This window comes from Eulemur rufifrons, chromosome 9, assembly GCF_041146395.1.
Source record: "Eulemur rufifrons isolate Redbay chromosome 9, OSU_ERuf_1, whole genome shotgun sequence".
Lineage (NCBI taxonomy): Eukaryota > Metazoa > Chordata > Mammalia > Primates > Lemuridae > Eulemur > Eulemur rufifrons.
The window spans coordinates 9011255-9028578 of record NC_090991.1 but is presented as its reverse complement, the minus strand read 5'-3'; the positions used below and the strand labels follow the sequence as shown (position 1 = coordinate 9028578).

Here is a 17324-nt window from a genome sequence, read left to right as displayed (position 1 = left end):
ACAATGCATACTATTCAATGTGTGATTACTTTTCCTTTCTTGCCCAACTTTTTAATTTTCCCTATGGGCTAATAGTTGCTATATGTTTGTTCGCTCAGTTTTTATATGCTTATCTCTGACACACAATTCCAAACTCTAACAGCTGACTAAAGCTTTCAAAATGATTTTCACATCAGGGATCAATTTCTTCTTTTTAAAGAAATCCTCCCAAAGCCTTCAGACTTGCTGCAATCTGGATTGGCTTCCATCCTATGACCTCCACTCTCCATCATCCCAAGGATTATGTTAGCCTCTCCCTTGCACTCAATCCTCTGTTTCCCGTGTTCCCTGTCATGGTATGCTCCTGAATTTTAGTAAAGCACATTCTCTAGTAGCTTTCTAAGAAAGGATACATTGGAAACATTTCTTTTTTGAGAGCCCACGTGTCTGAAAATGTCTCTGATCTAGCCTCCTCCATGACAGGTTGGATGGGTATAGATTTTGAGGTCAGAAATACTTTTCCACCAGAATTTTGAAGGCTGTCTCATTGCTTATGGAGGCAATGCTGCTATTGAGAAGTCTGACATTCTGACTTTTTATCTGTGGTATGTCACCCCTTTTTCTCTTTCCCTCTTATTAAATCTGCTCCTTGTTCTAGTGTTTGAAAATTTCATACTGACGGGCCTTTGTCAGGATTTATTTTGTCCATTGTGTCATGCACTTTTGGGCACTTTAATTTTGGGAACTTACATCTTTCAGCTCTGGAGATTCTTCTTGGATTGTTTCATTGTTGATCCCATCCCCTCCGTTTTCTCTGTTCCTGCCTTTTGGAACTCCGCTATTTGGGTGCTACCATCTTTCCTGTTAGAGGCTGTCCGCAGTGTCTACTGAGCCTGGCTTTCTGCTCATAAATGAGGGTGGAGGCCAGCCAGCTGCATGGGAGCTCTGAGTGTGTGGGTGGGGCTTGCAGACTGGGAGTGACACTGGAGGTGATTTTATCTGGGACTTTCACTGGGAAATTTCTGTTGTCCATGTCTTGGTCATTCCTCTTGGGCCAGACAGATTCCCCAGAGATAGCTCTTCCAATTTCCTGTCTGGCTGCCATTCTGGGAGCTTAGAGATGAAAAAGGGCTAAGGGTCTCAGCACTCAGAGTGTAAACATTCACCTGATCCCCACATGTAACAGGGCTCACTCCTGCCCTCAACTCCACCTGGTGTCCCCAGTCCAGACACCTACCGTTCTGCCCTCTGGTCTTCTGCACAATTAGGGGAGGCACAGTCACCCAGGGTCCCAGAGAAGGGGAGATCTAGCAACCTAATTGTTTCCAAAGCAGTTTGCCTGCAATCCTCTTTCTTTTTGTTATAGCTTCTTTCCTTCCCTGGCCCACTCCCCACTTACAGAGGTACCTAATCCCACAGATGCTGAGTCTTCAATGCTGAGGCTCCGAAGGTAGCCTCTTAAATTTTTCCTCTTCCGGCCTTCTCAGGCTTGCTAAGTAAGCCACAACTTATTCATTTCCTTCCTATGTCTAAAATTTAGTTTTTATCTCTTCTTCCATTCTCCCTATTCCTTTGGGTATGGATACCTCATAAATAAATTTCTTTAGTGTAGTTATAGATTTTAATCTACTTTCTTCCACCACCACCCCGAAGTGCTGCCCAGACTGGAATGCAGTGGCACAATCATAGCTCACAGCAGCCTCGTACTCCTGGGCTCAAGGGATCCTCTCACCTTAGCCTCCTAAGTAGCTGGGACTACAGGCATACACCACCACACCCAGCTAATTTTTTATAGAGATGGGGTCTCTCTATGTTGCCTAGGCTGGTGTCAAACTCCTGGCCTTAATCCTCCTGCCTCAGCCTCCCAAAGTACTGGTATTACAGGCATGAGCCACTGTGCCCAGCCTTAATTCACTTTCTTTACTTCTAAGTCTTCTGTCTCTCTAGTGAGGTTTGGGTTTCCCTCCCCCCAATTATAACATTTTTCATTTCTAGAAATTCCATTGGTTCTTATTCAAATCTACTTTGTTTAGAAGTTTCTTCTTGCCAGCTTAGCAATGCATTCAAAAAGATGTATTTTTATATTTTTATCCAGCATTTTAGTGATTTCCATTGAAAGGATTATTCAGGGTATCTAGACTGCCATATTGCCAGAGAAAAAAGTTCTTATATTTTCTAAAATCTCTTCCCCCCCACCTTCCATTCCACTGCTCTCAGACATCAAACAGCTCCTAGAAGTCTCTCCTTAAAACTCCCTAAATGAGGAGAGAAGTAGAGGCAGGAGAGGGCTGATGCGCTTAGAGACAGTGGAAAGGCCAATGGACAAGAGGTTTCAATGAGGTCCAAGCACTGTGGTGTGGAAATACTTGAGCAGGAACTCATGTCAGAGGGGTAGGGAGTTGTGGTCAGAGAGTAGAATGTTTGAATAGGTCTACATCATTTGATAGATAAGGAAGCCCAAAGAGAGGTCAACTGTCTTGCTCAAAGTCACAGCTAGTGGATGGCAGAGCAGGGTCTGGAAGCCAAGTTTCCTGTTCCCAAATGCACATTCGTCTGTGAGATCAGGGAGAGTACTGAGGAACAAATACCTTGCCATAGTCAATGACAGGCAGCTCGATGCTGGGAAATAGATCTTGCACGATGGCATTGAACAGTGGCACATCGACTGAAGTTAGCTTGGCAATATTCATATCTCTCATTGAGAGCAGCAACACCTGGTGGGAAAAGACAGACTCAAGCTTAAGCCAGGGCCTAGGTACTTCTGCTTCAGAGGGCTTCGGGGCAGAAGCCAAGAACAATGGCTATGCTGGCTAATCTTTAGCAATAAAACACGTAGAACTCGGGCAACATGGGGACAAGGCATGAGGGTTTCCACCCTTTCCCCACAATCTGGGGAAAAAGAAGGTCTGAGAAACTTTAGTGAAAGCACATAGGACCAGTGACAAAGGAGGTTCAGGGGCAAAGGCTGTGTCCTTGGTTTACTTCTTCATCAGTCAGATCCGGCTGTAGGCGGCGCTTCTTGCCAGAATAGCGCAGAAGAGAGGTGAGGGCACGTAAGCCAAAGTCATAGTGGTCCTGTCTGGAGAGTTGCTGCACAGCCAGTGAGTAAAGTGTATACACCTTCTTGGCCAGAATCTGGGGAAACAAAACAGAGGAGAAAACAACCCATCTCCCCACAAATCCTGTGCTTCATCTAGGGACAGTTCTAGAAACAAGAAGCTAGGTTCTGGGACTTGAAGCAGCAAGGAGGTGCTCGATGGACAATCCTAACGAGAAGACCTTGTAAATCGTGCTGTCAGCAGTTATTGACATCATGGAGAGGAGACCTGCCTCCTCTGAATTCTTCTGCCTCCATGTCCTATTGACAATAGTCTAAGTTCCCTGTAGGATAAGCTGATTGCGAGGCCTTCAGGGGGTTCCTCTGTCCAGGGAATAATTATGAAGGGGAAATAAAATAACAGGAGAAAAGGGATTAACAGAATACCTTGCAGTTGCCAAAGCCCTCCCCAAAGAGAATGATTTCTGCAATAAGGGTAGAATCAGGCACCACCATGGCAATGGGACGGAACATGGATTTAAGATTGTCAGGAAGCTCTGTGCGGCCAGCATAGCCTGGAAAACAATGCCATTTATTTAGAATCATTTATTTCCTCATCTTGACTTTCTTCTCAAAACCCACTTCCCAATTAATTCCATTTTCCCCAGCCCTAACTTTCTCCCCAACTCCAACTCTAACTCCAAGATGGCCACCTTTCTCATCTCAGCCCTGGCTCTTCCCGTTTCACTCTCATCACCTTTCCTGTCTCTGGTCCTTCCTCTACTTCCTGTGTGGCCCTGTTCCAAACCCAAATCACAGAGCAGTTGATTTCCCATCTCTCCAACTTCTATGTATAGTTCACATCAGTCCTAATAGAAATTATCGCCGTTTCTCTGATTCTTTCCATACCTAAACCCTTTCCTATGCCTGTTCTCCCCTAGACACCCCTAGAGCTTTTCGTAGGGAACAGGAATGAGACCCTAGGTTTTGCACTTTAGGGAGGTTCTCCCATTCTGAAATAGGAGGGCAGATAGACCAGAACTCTGGGAGCTAGCCCAGTGGGAGAAGATAGGGCTACACATACACACACACATAGCTATTAATCCCTGTAGGGAGAACAGTAAGATTGTCTCCCTTCTCCCAGAAAGATGTATGTTTATTCTCTCTCACCCTTATTGTCTTTAGCCAGGTTTCACTTGGCTAACTGCTGTGGTGCAGTAGGGGCAGGGGAGGATGGCAGTGTTTGCCCTGAACACCAAATCTCCCCAGACTCCCATCTGCTCCCTGCCGCCTACCAGGATTCATGGTAATGAAGATCCCACAGGACCACACCAGATTTATTTCAAAGCCTTCAAAATAGAAACGGGTGAGGCTGGCAGCCAAGGCAGACAGGATGGACAGGATCTGCTGCGCCACCACCGACAGCACCTCGATGTTGATGCGGTTAAACTCGTCAAAGCAGCCCCAGGCTCCAGTCTGTGGGGTGGGAGGCAGAGTCACTGGGAGCAAGGGAGGTGCCCCAGGATACCAGAAAGCACTACCCGTCCTTAAAATGTCTTGATAGGTGAGGTGGCCTCCAAAATAGGGGGCTGGGGAAGGGTACCAGAGGAGCACTGTGGTAGCTCTGGCCAGAGCTCTCCAGCAGACAGGGACAGCCTGGGTGATGCTAGGAGAGGTGTGGCTTGGAAAGAGACCGGGGCAGGGAACTTGCGTGCATCGGGCATCTACGGAGCTTCGGTTGCATACACTATCTTACTTAATCCTCACACCAACTTCTGGTTTTGTAAATAAGCTAGGTGAGGTCAGGGAGGTGAAGGGACCTCCCCAGTTGTAAGAATTATGTGAGGCGATGCAATGTCATAAGCCATAAAGCACTGGACTAGATTTGGGTTCCAGTTGATTTTCTGGGACTAAAAGATATCTACGGAGCCTCTGGCACAGGACGGCAGGATACTGACCTGGGCCAGGCCTGAGTACATTCGGCCCATGGACTTATAGTCCAGGCCCTCGGAGCAGTTGACCACGATGACATATATGCCGAGGGCCTTGCCCAGGTCCTTGACGGTCTCCGTCTTTCCCGTGCCTGCTGGGCCTTTGGGGGAGCCCCCTCGGTGCAGGTGCAATGCCGTGGTCAGTGTCATGTAACATCTGAGAATTGAGGACAGGGCTAAGTCAGACGCCCAGAAGCCTTGTCTCAGCGTCTGCTGCCCCCACCCCACATGGCACACCTGTCTGTCAGCGGGGTGATGACAAGCCGGCCAGAGTTCCCCAAGTACTCATAGCTGTACTGGAATTGCGTGTTGGTCTGGCGGATCATGCAGTCGTCGAGATCCTGGGAAAACGGGGCAGAATAGGAGAGAGGTGGGAGTCAGAGCTGGGGGGGTGACTGAGGTGGGCTCAGAGATGGTGGGGAGGCTGAAGTTAGAGCGGGGGTTCCCTGTTAGAGCTAGACAGAGAGAGCACTTTATGGCCAAGACAGAAAATGGCATTCATATTGCACGTCCAGCCCAGTCCACTGCAGCAGCCGCCTGGAGTCCTTCTGATTCCTCATCAAGTGACACCATAGTGAGCACTGGCTGGAACAATTATTTGCCACTCCTGACTTAGGAGATAAGATAGAGTTAAGAACTGGATCAGGGAACTGTGATTGGACTAAGGGCTGGATCAGGATATATTTTTTTCCTTTTTTATTTATTTTCTCTTTTTTGGTTTACCTGATTCTGTATTCTCTGGTGCAATAATTAATTTTATGTGTCAATGGGTCAGGATATTACTGAATTTAATTCAAGCATTAGGATCCATTTTAGGGGAAGAGAGAGGGGAGGTGGCCCATCTGGTACCTTCTCCCAGTAGAACCGAAGTTGGCTGAGCCAGTCAAAGGAGTTGACATCCATGAGGCCACTCTTATAAAGCTTCTCCAACACATCCCGGGCGTGAATTTCTATCGTCACCAGAGCCACAATTTTAAGCCGCATGATCTTGGTCAAGTTCCCCCGGATGGCTTCTGAATACTTATTCAGGATTGACACCTGTGGGGAGGCAGCAGGGGACAGAGCCTAATCTCACCTCATCCTAACCCAATCCCCTTCCACCGCCAATGCTGACCCCACCCCTGTCACTCCCAACCCCCGACAGCAACATGGGGCAACGTAATTCTGCCCCACCTCAGTCTCCCCGGACTCCCCTCACAGAGCACCGTCACTCTGGCTCTCCCCAGCTCGTCTCTAACTCTGACTTGAACTACCACCTCCTCCCTCCCATTCTAACTCCGGGCCTATCCCACACTTGCAGAGTCCCCCACCTGCTTCTTCTTCATGACCTTGAGGATTTTCTTATCTCCCCGCTCCTTAGCTGTCAGCAGGCACTTGGTGACATCAGCCGTCCACTGGATCTGACTGGCAGTGATCACCATCTGCGGATGTGCAGAAGCTGGGTCCCAAAGCCCTGTCCTCAGCCACCCACCCACACAGCCCGGCTCCCAAGTCCCAGCTTTCAGCTTCTTCCAGGACTAGGTGCTACGTACGCCTCTCTCACGATGGCTAATCTGCTCCAAAGGATGGGGCAGATGCCTAAGGTCAGGAGCCAAAGCGCCAGTATGTGGCATACCAGAGACACAACCAGAGAGGGAGGCGAGAAGCCCGAATTTGTGAGACTCACAATTCTCTTCCCATTGGCTGGTCATTCCTAATTCCGTTTTTCTTGTTCCCTCATCTCTACTGAGCCCAGCTCACCTGGCCAGCCCACTCCTTCACCCATTTGTCCCTCTTGTTGAGGAACTTCTTGAGGGCCAGGCGGCAATTCCGGAGAAGGTCCCGCAGGGTCACCCTCATGGTCCGTTCCACATCACCAAGCCAGGACTGGGGGCAGGTGAGAGAACAGGGTGGCTCGGGGTCAGAGACATGGTTCTCCAAAGGGAGGCCCTTAAGAAAGAGGACTCCAGGGCTTCGGACACAAGGGAAAAGCAGGAACTGGGCAACAGCGGGCTCGGGTCCTTGAGAGAAATGGAGACTTAGGAAGAAGGTTGTCTGATTTTCAGAAAGAAACTTAGGTTCAAGCCAGAGGTTAGAGTTGTCAGGAATGGCAGGTGGAAGGGAAAAAGTGAATAACTTAGGCCCTTCACAGGGGGTTCTGTCATCACAGAGCTAAGCAAACTTTCTAATAGGAAGAATAATCATCTTGGTCCCAAGACCGTCGCCACAACTCACCTCCACCGGCCCTTCTAAAAGCACTGAGTGGAGAAAATCAACGTACTCGCCGTCACCCGAGAACATCCCCACAGCTTCCCATTTGCTGCTGGGCCCCCCAACCTGTAGAAAAGAAACCTGTTCATGACTGGCCTGCTCACTCTTGGTACCCGCCTGGGAGTATTTGGGCCTCTTCAGGGTCACTTCTGCTCCTCTCCCTTCCTCTCAATGTTACCAGCTCTAAAAAGTTCTATCCCATGAGAATCTAGAATCATTAATTAACATCACCCTCCTGTTGGGAGGGCATGGTCCCCTCTGAGGCCTTGACTACCTTGACACCACCATACCTTCCCTGCCACCATCCCATCATGGCCACCTCTACTGACCTTCTGCATTCTCAGCAGTTTGATGTTGTCAAAGCATTTTTTGAGGTGTGGCTGCACAGCCTCTGGGTTGCGGGACTGGCCCAGAATCTCCAGCAGGTCATCGTTGGACAAGAAGTAGAAGCGGGGGAAAATATGGCGCTTGGTCTCTAAATACATATCCAGAGACTTCTGAATATCTTCCAGGATTGTGTTCATTTCTATCAATTTGTCCAGGAGGCCTGGGGAGAAGAGCAATGAATGACATTTGATGGCCTGTTTACCATTGCCCTGGGTAGATCTGGAGTCCCCAACTCTATCTTCTTTGCCAGCTCTTGAATGTTGGGGTACAGATTTCCAGAAGGGTTTTTGGAAGCAGAGAAGTATCCCCAATCCTTCTATCATGCTCATCCCATTCTCTTCACTAATCCATCAATAAGTATTCATTACACACTATTATACATGTTATAGTTTATACATTCATTACACATCATATATGATTTCATTAATATAGTAATCCTTTCTTACACGAAGTTTAACTTTCCTCAGTTTCAGTTACCTGTAGTCAATGCCAGTCTGAAAATACTAAATGGGAAATTCCAGAAATAAACAATTCCTAAGTTTTAAATTGTGTGTCATTCCAAGTAGCATCATGAAATCTTGGCCCCCTCCCACTCCGACCTGCCCCAGACGTGAATCACCCCTTTGGTCCTGTGTCCCCATGCCATACATGCTGTCCGCCCGTCAGTCATTTAGTAGCATCTTGGTTATCAGATCGACTGTTATGGGATCGCAGTGCTTGTGTTCAAGTCACCCTTATTTTACTTCATAATGGCCCCAAAGCACAAGAGTAATGATACTGCCCATTCAGGCATGCCATAGAGAAGTCTGAAAGTGCTTCCTTTGAGTGAAAAGGTGAAAGTTCTTGACTGGAGTTGCTAAGATCAACAATAAGAATGAATCTTCTATCTGTGAAATTGTGAAGAAGGAAAAAGAAATTCATGCTCGTTTTGCTAACACACCTCAAACTGCAAAAGTTATGGCCATGGTGTGTGATAAGTGCTTCGTTAAGATGGAAAAGGGCATTAAATTTGTGGGTAGAAAACACGAGCAGAAATGTGTTCCAACTGACGGCAATCGGGTTCAGTACTACCCGAGGTTTCAGGCATCCACTGGGGGTCTTGGAACATATCCCCCAAGGATAAGGGAGGTGGGGACTACCACACCTCCCATCAGTCTTCAGAACAATAATCCTCTTCCACCTAAGAACTTGGGGCTTCATCTTCCTTCATTTACATAGGGAAAAGAAGAAAGAAAGAAAGAAAGAAAGAAAGATAAAGAAAGAAAGAAAAAAGTACTTGAGGCTCTGATGGTCATCCCAAGAGCTTCTGAAAACGAGAGATTATTCTTCATTTACACAATCTAATAAGTTAAGTCATTAGATCTAAATACATGTCACAGGCACACAATGAAAGAGGTCCGCAATTACTGGGGTTGCCAGCTCCTCATATCAGCAAAAATAGCACTAGACTTGGGGGCAGAAGACCTCCATTTAAATTTACTAGCATGGCCAGGCATGGTGGCTCATGCCTATAATCCTAGCACTTTGGGAGGCTGAGATGGGAGGATTGCTTGAGGCCAGGAGTTCAAGACCAACCTAGGCAACAGCAAGACCCTGACTCAGCAAAAATTTTAAAAATTACTTGAGCATGGTGGTGTGCACCTATAGTCCCAGCTACTCCAGGAGGATCCCTTGAACCCAGGAATTGGAGGTTGTAGTGAGTTATGATGATGTCACTGCACTCTAGTCTGGGCAACAGAGCACAACCCTGTCTCAAAAGGAAAAACTAATGTACTAGCATATTGTTAACCCCATTGAGCTTTGACCTCTTTATCTGTAAAATGGCAATAAGATCCATCTCAAAGAACAATTTGAGATATTAAATAAAATGTATTCACATTTGTAAGTTCTCAACAATCTTAGTTTCCTTCCAGCCTACATCCCCATACTTTAGGTCTTGATTGGTTTTTCCCCTTGTCTTCCGAGTTTCTAGCTTTCTGGAGAAAGTGTGAATGCCAGTGAGTGTGAACTCTGGGGTGCCCTTCAAGCCTTGAGTCCACAGACCACTGTAGCCTCTCAGTGAGAACCCTAGTGACCCTCGGAGATCACAGGGAGACTCAGCAGCCACGGATGAGATGGATTTGTTCTGTGTGTTGTTTTTATAGCTTTGCTTATAAATTGTTCCAAAATACGATTTTGTTAATTATCTCAAATATTATATTATCATTTGTTGTCACTCAACTTTGCATATTGTATACTTACCTTTTATCAGAATAATTAATATTTTTTTGTGTGTGTATACTCAAGGATCTTGGGAAAGTGAAGAATTGTTAGAATAGCCCTAGACAAAATAAAGAAGTCTTCTGTACCCCTACAAGGACTCCTCTCCTCAGGATACCCATTCTATTTTTAATTTTTATTTATTTATTTATTTTTATTTTTTTGAGACAGGGTCTCACTCTGTCACCTGGGCTAGAGTGCAGTGGCATCATCGTAGTTCATAGCAACCTCAAACTCCTGGGCTCAAGTGATCCTCCTGCCTCAGCCTCCTGAGTAGCTGGGACTACAGTCACACACCATTATGCCCGGCTAATTTTTCTAAATTTTGTAGAGTCTTGCTCTAGCTCCAGCTGGTCTTGAACTCCTGGCCTTAAGAGATCCTCCCACCTCAGCCTCCCAAAGTGCTGGGATGACAGGTGTGAGCCACAGTGCCAGGCCTGGATACCACTTTAGGTGCCCTTTGCCAAGCCTGACTCCCTTGATCCTTTACTCTGAAATATCCAATCAATCAGAATTCACTTTCTTCCCCATGCCCTACCCCATGCCCTACTCCATCCCCATGCCTACCAAAGTAGCTACAATAAAGACTAGTTCATCTGGTCAACTAAAGTCAATGTAATAATAATAATAGCCAATAGTAACCAAGGGCTTACTATGTGCCATTTAGTGTGATAAGTGCTTTATTTGTGTTACCTCATTTACCTACATTACCTCAACAAATGTGCTCATCGAACGAACCAGCTAGAGAAGAAGAGTGATTCCTCAGTCAGGGCCTGCTGAGACGCAGCGCTATGAATTGAGCACTAACTTTATGCCAGACACTGTATTGTAAGTGCAACACACTCCTTTGTACTCCTGACAGAAACCCTGTGAAACAGCTTTCATTAACGCCCCTGCTGCAGATGAGGAAACCATGATATGGAGGAAGTTCCTGCTTAAGAGCATGTAGTCGGTAAGGCGTGAGCTGGATTTTAAACTCAAGTCTGCCTGATTCCATATCCCATGCTCCTAACCAGTGTTATACTTCACTCAAATATTCGCTGAATTTAATTCACTGAATTATTATTTAATGCTCAGAAGAGGTGATGGAGATGGGAAGTGTGGTGATGGCCAGGGACATCAGTCTTTCAATAAATGAAGCACGTGGCCATGACTTCACATAGAGTAGTGCCCATCGAGGCTGTGTCAGGACAGGAGGTCATGGAGCCCTGACCTGGGTAGTGGGTGCTCTGGAGAGCGTTGTTGTTCTTGTTCATCCGATCCATGATGGATTTCCAGTTGCTGTTGACCTGGTCAAATGAGGCTGATTCACTGGGCAGCTGCTTGCGGATGTCCTCTCCTAGGAAGATATTCTGAGGGGCCAAGAATCAGGGTGAGAGGCTGTTTGCCACACTCTCCACCCTCTGCTCCCTGCTCCCAGACCAGGGATGACAACTGAATAGAAGGTACAGAGCATTAGAAGCCAAAGGGCAAGAAGCCCAAGGGTTCTATAAGGAAAGTTGGCATTGGGAGACCAGGTACCTGGATCTAAGAAGAAAAATGGAATGAAAATCTGGGAGGAAGAACAAAGGCTTGTCAAGGAGGGAATCTAAGGTGAAAGGTGATATGTGAGAATCAGACGACTGGGTCCTAGAGGAAAGTGACTTCAAAGGTGAGAAAATGAGGTTGATAATAGGGCAAATATCTAGGTCCTGAGCAAATAAAGGAGCAGAAGCAGGAAGTAGGAAGAGCTCAGGCACTGAATCCTGACCTCCAGATACATCCACTGACGCTGCACTGTGAGCACCATCTCAATGACCTCTAAAATGAGGGAGAGGCAGCGTTCCCAGTGGTCCACATCCTTCTCAAAGGCCTTGACAAAACGAGATGCCTTCATGGTAGACAGAGCTACCTGGTTATCTTCCAGTGCCTGGAATACTTCTTCTGTACCTCTGGGACACAAGGGTCAACATCATAGTTCATTCACATCTGCCAAATCTTCCCTCCCCCAAGCCAGGTCACACAGCCCTCCTCTCTCCAAGAGCCCCGGGTCCCTCTCTACCTGAGCCGGTGATGGCCCTTATCCTTGTAGGGTACTATATCGAGTTGAGTCACCTGCCAGGTCTTAGCAATGTTTTGTAATGCCTGGAGGGAGAAATTGAGGGACAGATCAATCAGGTATCTAGTCCCCAAGGGGAACAGGAGCTCAGAGGTGCCATCAGATGATAAACAGCTGAAAGCCTGCACTCCAGAAGGCTTAGAAAGTTGGGGAGGATGGGGTGAACTGTGTCCTACCACTTCTATAGCCAGCTCTTTGGTGGCTGACGCAGAGATCTCCCCAATTTTCTCCACGTGCTGATCCATCCCAAGCTCCACAATCTGCTCCAAGGTGAAGCTTTCAGATTGCTGATCAAACTCCCGTTGGATCTCATCCCTGACCTGGTCCCAGTGCCTGCAACCAGGGACAGGAGGTGTTAGGACAGAAGTGTGAGCATCACTCCCCATGCTTTCTCCCATTGGGATGTTGTGGTTCTGTGTGTCTATTAATTCATGGTTCAACACATTTTACTAAACAGGCACTCAAATGCAATCTTAGGCACCATGGAGAACACAAAGATTGAGGCGGGATACCCTCCAGGTTGATATTCTCTGGAGAGGGAGTTAAGGCGGTATGCACACAAAACACACAACAAATTATTGCAGGTTTCCTATAGATCTGTGCTGAGTAATTGCTTTACATGAAACATCTCGTTTAACTCTCACGGCTACTCTATAAATTAGAAATCATTATTATTCCATTTGTGGATGAATAAACTGAGGCTTAGAAAGGTTAAATAACTTAAATAAAGTGTTCAGGTTATGCTTAACCACATAAGACTTAATGGTTTGGGCATTGCCAAAAACATTATACTGAAAGCAATGTGAAAGAAGTCAGATTATTTTCTCCTAAATGGATAGATAGTGATTAAAACACCATTTATAAAAAGTTTATTCTATCCTCAATGGCTTGAAATATCTCCTCTATCATATAATAAATTCCAAATGCACTAAAAGAGTTAAACTTGAAAAACACAAAGTATCAGAGGAAAGAATGGAGAGAAGGTATTTGTAACTTTGGGATAGGGAAGGTTTTAAACAAGACACAAAAGCAAAAACCATAAAGGAAGAGAGTTATACCTTTGGCTACCTCAAAATAAAACCGTTTTTTAATGACAGAAGACATAAGGCTTGGCCACGATAGACAACTCCCTCCTAGACAGAGGAGGGCCCTGGGGAAGGGGGAAGAGAACAAGGAGTCAGCAAGGCTGGATAACCCAGGACAGTGCAAGAAGCCAAGGACAGGAAAGAAGGAAGACTTGGTGTGGTGCCACCATGTCCTCTACCTTGGGTCTCTGCACCTTTCGAGGAGCTTCCAGCAGTGCCATGTTGGAACACGGCATCTGCAGGTTCACAACCTCTGTGGTCCGTAGGAGCCACTGTATGTGTGGGGGTGGGGGCAGGGAAGAATTTGCCATTTTCAGTGGAAAACAAGTGGCAGTTACTAGTTATGATGGTTTTGCACTTTGGATCTGGATTTGCTGCGCCTTTCTTTCTTTTCTTTCTTTTTTTTTTTTTTTTTGAGACAGAGTCTCACTCTGTCGCCCAGGCTAGAGTGCCGTGGCATCAGCCTAGCTCACAGCAACCTCAAACTCCTGGGCTCAAGCGATCCTCCTGCCTCAGCCTCCCGAGTAGCTGGGCCTACAGGCATGCGCTACCATGCCTGGCTAATTTTTTCTGTATATATTTTTAGTTGTCCATATAATTTTTTTCTATTTTTAGTAGAGATGTGGTCTCACTCTTGCTCAGGCTGGTCTCAAACTCCTGAGCTCAAACAATCCACCCACCTCGACCTCCCAGAGTGCTAGAATTACAGGTGTGAGCCACCACACCCGGCCTGCACCTTTCTTTATAGTAAGACACCAACTGCTTAAGAAATAAGATGTTTTAGTTCATTCATTTAACAAATACAAAGACATTTTAGGAGGTGCAATCTCTAAAAAATGGCTCAAACTCTTGAACTCATACAGCATATTAGATATGTCTGTAAATAAATTTATCACACAAATGCTTAATATCTCTTTCCTGAAGTAGGGAATGTGATAATTGAGCACTTGCTTACTTTATTATTTGGTTTATATTCCAGTAGTCATCTCTTAATCAAGAACTGTGTGTGATTTAGCTTGTTTCATGGTTTTAAATTCTTAGATTTTGTTTAATTTTTGATTCCTATGCCAGGACTTCGTTAGTAATATATGTTATGAACAAGAAATACAAATCGGGAAAAAGAAAAAAAGAAGCAGAGGACAGTGGCAGGCTTGATGTCTGCACCGCACATTCATCGAGCACTGTTCACAATAGCTGAGATACAGAATCAACCCAAGTGTCCCCCAACCAAGGAATGAATTAAGAAAATGTGGTATACGTATACGATAGAATACGATTCAGCCTTTAAAAAGAAGGAATTCCTGTCATTTGGAACAACACGGATGATCCTGGAGGTCATCATGCTTAGTGAAATAAGTCAGGCATAGAAAGACAAATACCACGTAATCTCACATGTGGAATCTAAAAAAGGCAAACTCACAGAAACAGAGAGTAGAGTGGAGGCTACCAGGGGCTGGAGTTGGGGTTGGGAGATGTTGGTCAAAGGAAACAAAATGTCAGTTAGACAGAAGGAATAAATTCAAGAGATCATGTACAACATGGTGACTATAGTTAATGCACCGTGTACTTGAAAATCACTAAGAGAATAGATTTAAGTGTTTGCATTACAAAAAAAAATATGAGGTAATGTATATGTTAATTAGCTCAATGTATGTATTCCATAATGGGTATATACTTCAAAACATCATGTGTACACCATGAATATATAGAATTTTCATTTGTTAATTACAAATAAATTTTTAAAAAGACACATGCATGTGGACAGAGGGGAAGGGAGGGCTGTGAACACCGCAACGGGGAGAAAGGAAAGAACCAGGTGACGGCACGGGCCTGAGGGGGCAGAGTGGTCACTCCCCGGAGTGGACAAGCAGCCTCACCTGTCTCGAAGGGCAGGGTTTCGCAGGTCTGAGATGAGAGGCATGGTCCTCTTGAACTGCTCTATTTTTGAGCGAGTGGTTTCAATAATGTCCCAGTTTCGGTCCTAAGCAGAAGTGGGAGGCATCAGAAGACCTGACCACCTTCCCCGGGTGGCCCCCCTTCCTCAGTTGGCTTATCCTCTGCCCCTCCTCCTTCCTCCACACACCTTATACTCTTTGGCTAGTCTCGTGAGGCGACGAAACAGTCCGTGGGCCATGGTCTCCATGGCCTCTGTCTGCAGGGTCAGGAACCGGCCTGTCTTCCACTGGTTCCAGTTCTCCTCCCAGTCCCGCGTGATCTCCCAGACTTGCTGGAGCGCATCGAGCTCCTACACAGCCGAGAGCAGAAGGATGTGTGACGTGAAGTGGCCCCTGCCCTCCTCCTCCCTGACAGACACTCAGATCCTTTGCTTCTCTCATTCTGCGGAGCTTTCCCCTCCAGATAATGGAGCTGCCTCCCTCAGCTCACGTTCTTTTTTCCACTGTCTTGCCTTAAGAGCTCCTCAAGTAACAAGCACACAACAAGATCCTCAACATCATGCGTCCTTAGGGAAATGCAAATCAAAGCCTCAATGAGAAACCACTTCACATCCACTAGGACGGCCAGAACCAAAAAAAAAAAAAAAGGTAAATAAGAATTGGCAAGGATGTGGATTAATGGGAATCCTCGTACACTGCTAGTGGGAACGTAAAATGGTGCAGCTGCTGTGGAAAATGGCTTGGCCGCTTCTCAAAAAGTTAAACACAGAGTTTCCACAGGACCCAGCAGTTCCTCTCCTAGGTTTACACCCACAGGAATGGGGAACATGTACATGCCTGTCCACAGCAGCCCTACTCCCTGGAGCTAAAAGGTGGGAATAACCCCGTGTCCATCACCTGGTGAATGGGTAAGCAAAATGTGGCAAATTCACACAATGGAATATTATTCACCCATAAAAGGGATGAAGCACCGATACATGCTACAACATGGCTGAACCACGAAGACATTATGCTAAGTGAAAGAAGTCAGAGTGAAAAGGCCTTGCGTTGATGGTTCCATTTGCATGAAATGTCCGGAGTAGGCAAATCCACATACATGGAAGACAGCTTAGTAACTGACGGGGGCTGCGGGAGAGGGGACGGGAGTGACTGCCTGCTAATGGTGCAGAGCTTCTCTCTGGGGGTAATACAAATATTTTAGAACTAGATGGAAGCGATAGTTGTGCAACACTGTGAATATACTAAATGCTACTGTTCATTTTTTTTTTTTTTTTTTTTGAGACAGAGTCTCACTCTGTTGCCCAGGCTAGAGTGCCGTGGCATCAGCCTAGCTCACAGCAACCTCAAACTCCTGGGCTCAAGCGATCCTCCTGCCTCAGCCTCCCGAGTAGCTTGGACTACAGGTATGCGCCACCATGCCCGGCTAATTTTTTCTATATATTTTTAGTTGGCCAGATAATTTCTTTCTATTTTTAGTAGAGACGGAGTCTCGCTCTTGCTCAGGCTGGTTTCGAACTCCTGACCTTGAGCGATCCTCCCGCCTCGGCCACCCAGAGTGCTAGGATTACAGGCATGAGCCACCGCGCCCAGCCTACTGTTCACTTTAAAATGGTTAATTTTGTTACGTGAATTTTACCTCAATTGAAAAAAAAAAAAAAAAAAAAAGCTCCTCATGAGCTCATCTTCCTGGTCCCAGCTGCTTTTCCAGGCCCTGTGGACCCATCCCCCTGTCCCTGTCCCTTACCTCCGGTTACCACAGGGGCCTAGCTCACACATCACCTTCTCCAGGTTCTGAAGGTCCTTGGAGGCCGGCTGCTCGATCTTGAAGATGCCCAGGTTGGAGCGGAGACTGTTTTCCTCTTCCCGCATGGCCATCAGCGTGGCCCGCACCTGTGCAATCTGATCCAGCGCGGCCATGTAGCCCACGCTGCTGCTGAAGGGGCCTGCAGGGGTTTCAGGGCGAAGCTCAGCTTCCCACTCGCCCGTGGTCACTGACAGCACAGTTCTGGCTCTCCTATCTCTTTGAGGGCAAAGCTCACTTCTCTCCTCACATGAAGCGGGGAGAGAAGGAGGGTGAGAGGGGACACATTGAAAGAACGATGCTTAGTCTTACTAAAACTCCTAAATGTGGCTAGAGAATCAGGAACAGATGGAATACAGGAAGTCGGTATAAGAAACCCAGAACCGTTGTGAGATGGGCCGCTGCCTCCCACCCCAAAACCAGTGCCACCAGCTGTGCTCCCCCTCTTCACTCCTGACGGAGCCCTGGGGCCCAGGCTCCGTCCCTCCCCAGCCCTGACCTCCTCCCACCTTGTTCTCACCTTCCCAGGACCTAGGCTCCAA

General features: G+C 46.7%; 1 protein-coding gene across 1 annotated transcript in view; it reads right to left on the bottom strand.

Moving 5' to 3' along the window:
* The window catches only part of DNAH2 (dynein axonemal heavy chain 2), a 98294-nt gene that overhangs the window by 43722 nt on the left and 37248 nt on the right, over window positions 1-17324 (bottom strand). Inside the window, exons 21-38 of the mRNA XM_069483320.1 lie at window positions 16761-16924; window positions 15170-15331; window positions 14964-15067; window positions 12178-12334; window positions 11945-12027; window positions 11654-11834; window positions 11117-11255; window positions 7587-7804; window positions 7222-7323; window positions 6748-6873; window positions 6318-6428; window positions 5857-6045; window positions 5245-5348; window positions 4975-5164; window positions 4312-4492; window positions 3464-3591; window positions 2962-3114; window positions 2568-2693 (exon numbers count right to left, since the gene is read on the bottom strand). Coding sequence (XP_069339421.1) covers window positions 2568-2693; window positions 2962-3114; window positions 3464-3591; window positions 4312-4492; window positions 4975-5164; window positions 5245-5348; window positions 5857-6045; window positions 6318-6428; window positions 6748-6873; window positions 7222-7323; window positions 7587-7804; window positions 11117-11255; window positions 11654-11834; window positions 11945-12027; window positions 12178-12334; window positions 14964-15067; window positions 15170-15331; window positions 16761-16924 — 2618 coding nt within the window. The remainder of the gene's footprint in view (window positions 1-2567; window positions 2694-2961; window positions 3115-3463; window positions 3592-4311; window positions 4493-4974; window positions 5165-5244; window positions 5349-5856; window positions 6046-6317; window positions 6429-6747; window positions 6874-7221; window positions 7324-7586; window positions 7805-11116; window positions 11256-11653; window positions 11835-11944; window positions 12028-12177; window positions 12335-14963; window positions 15068-15169; window positions 15332-16760; window positions 16925-17324) is intronic.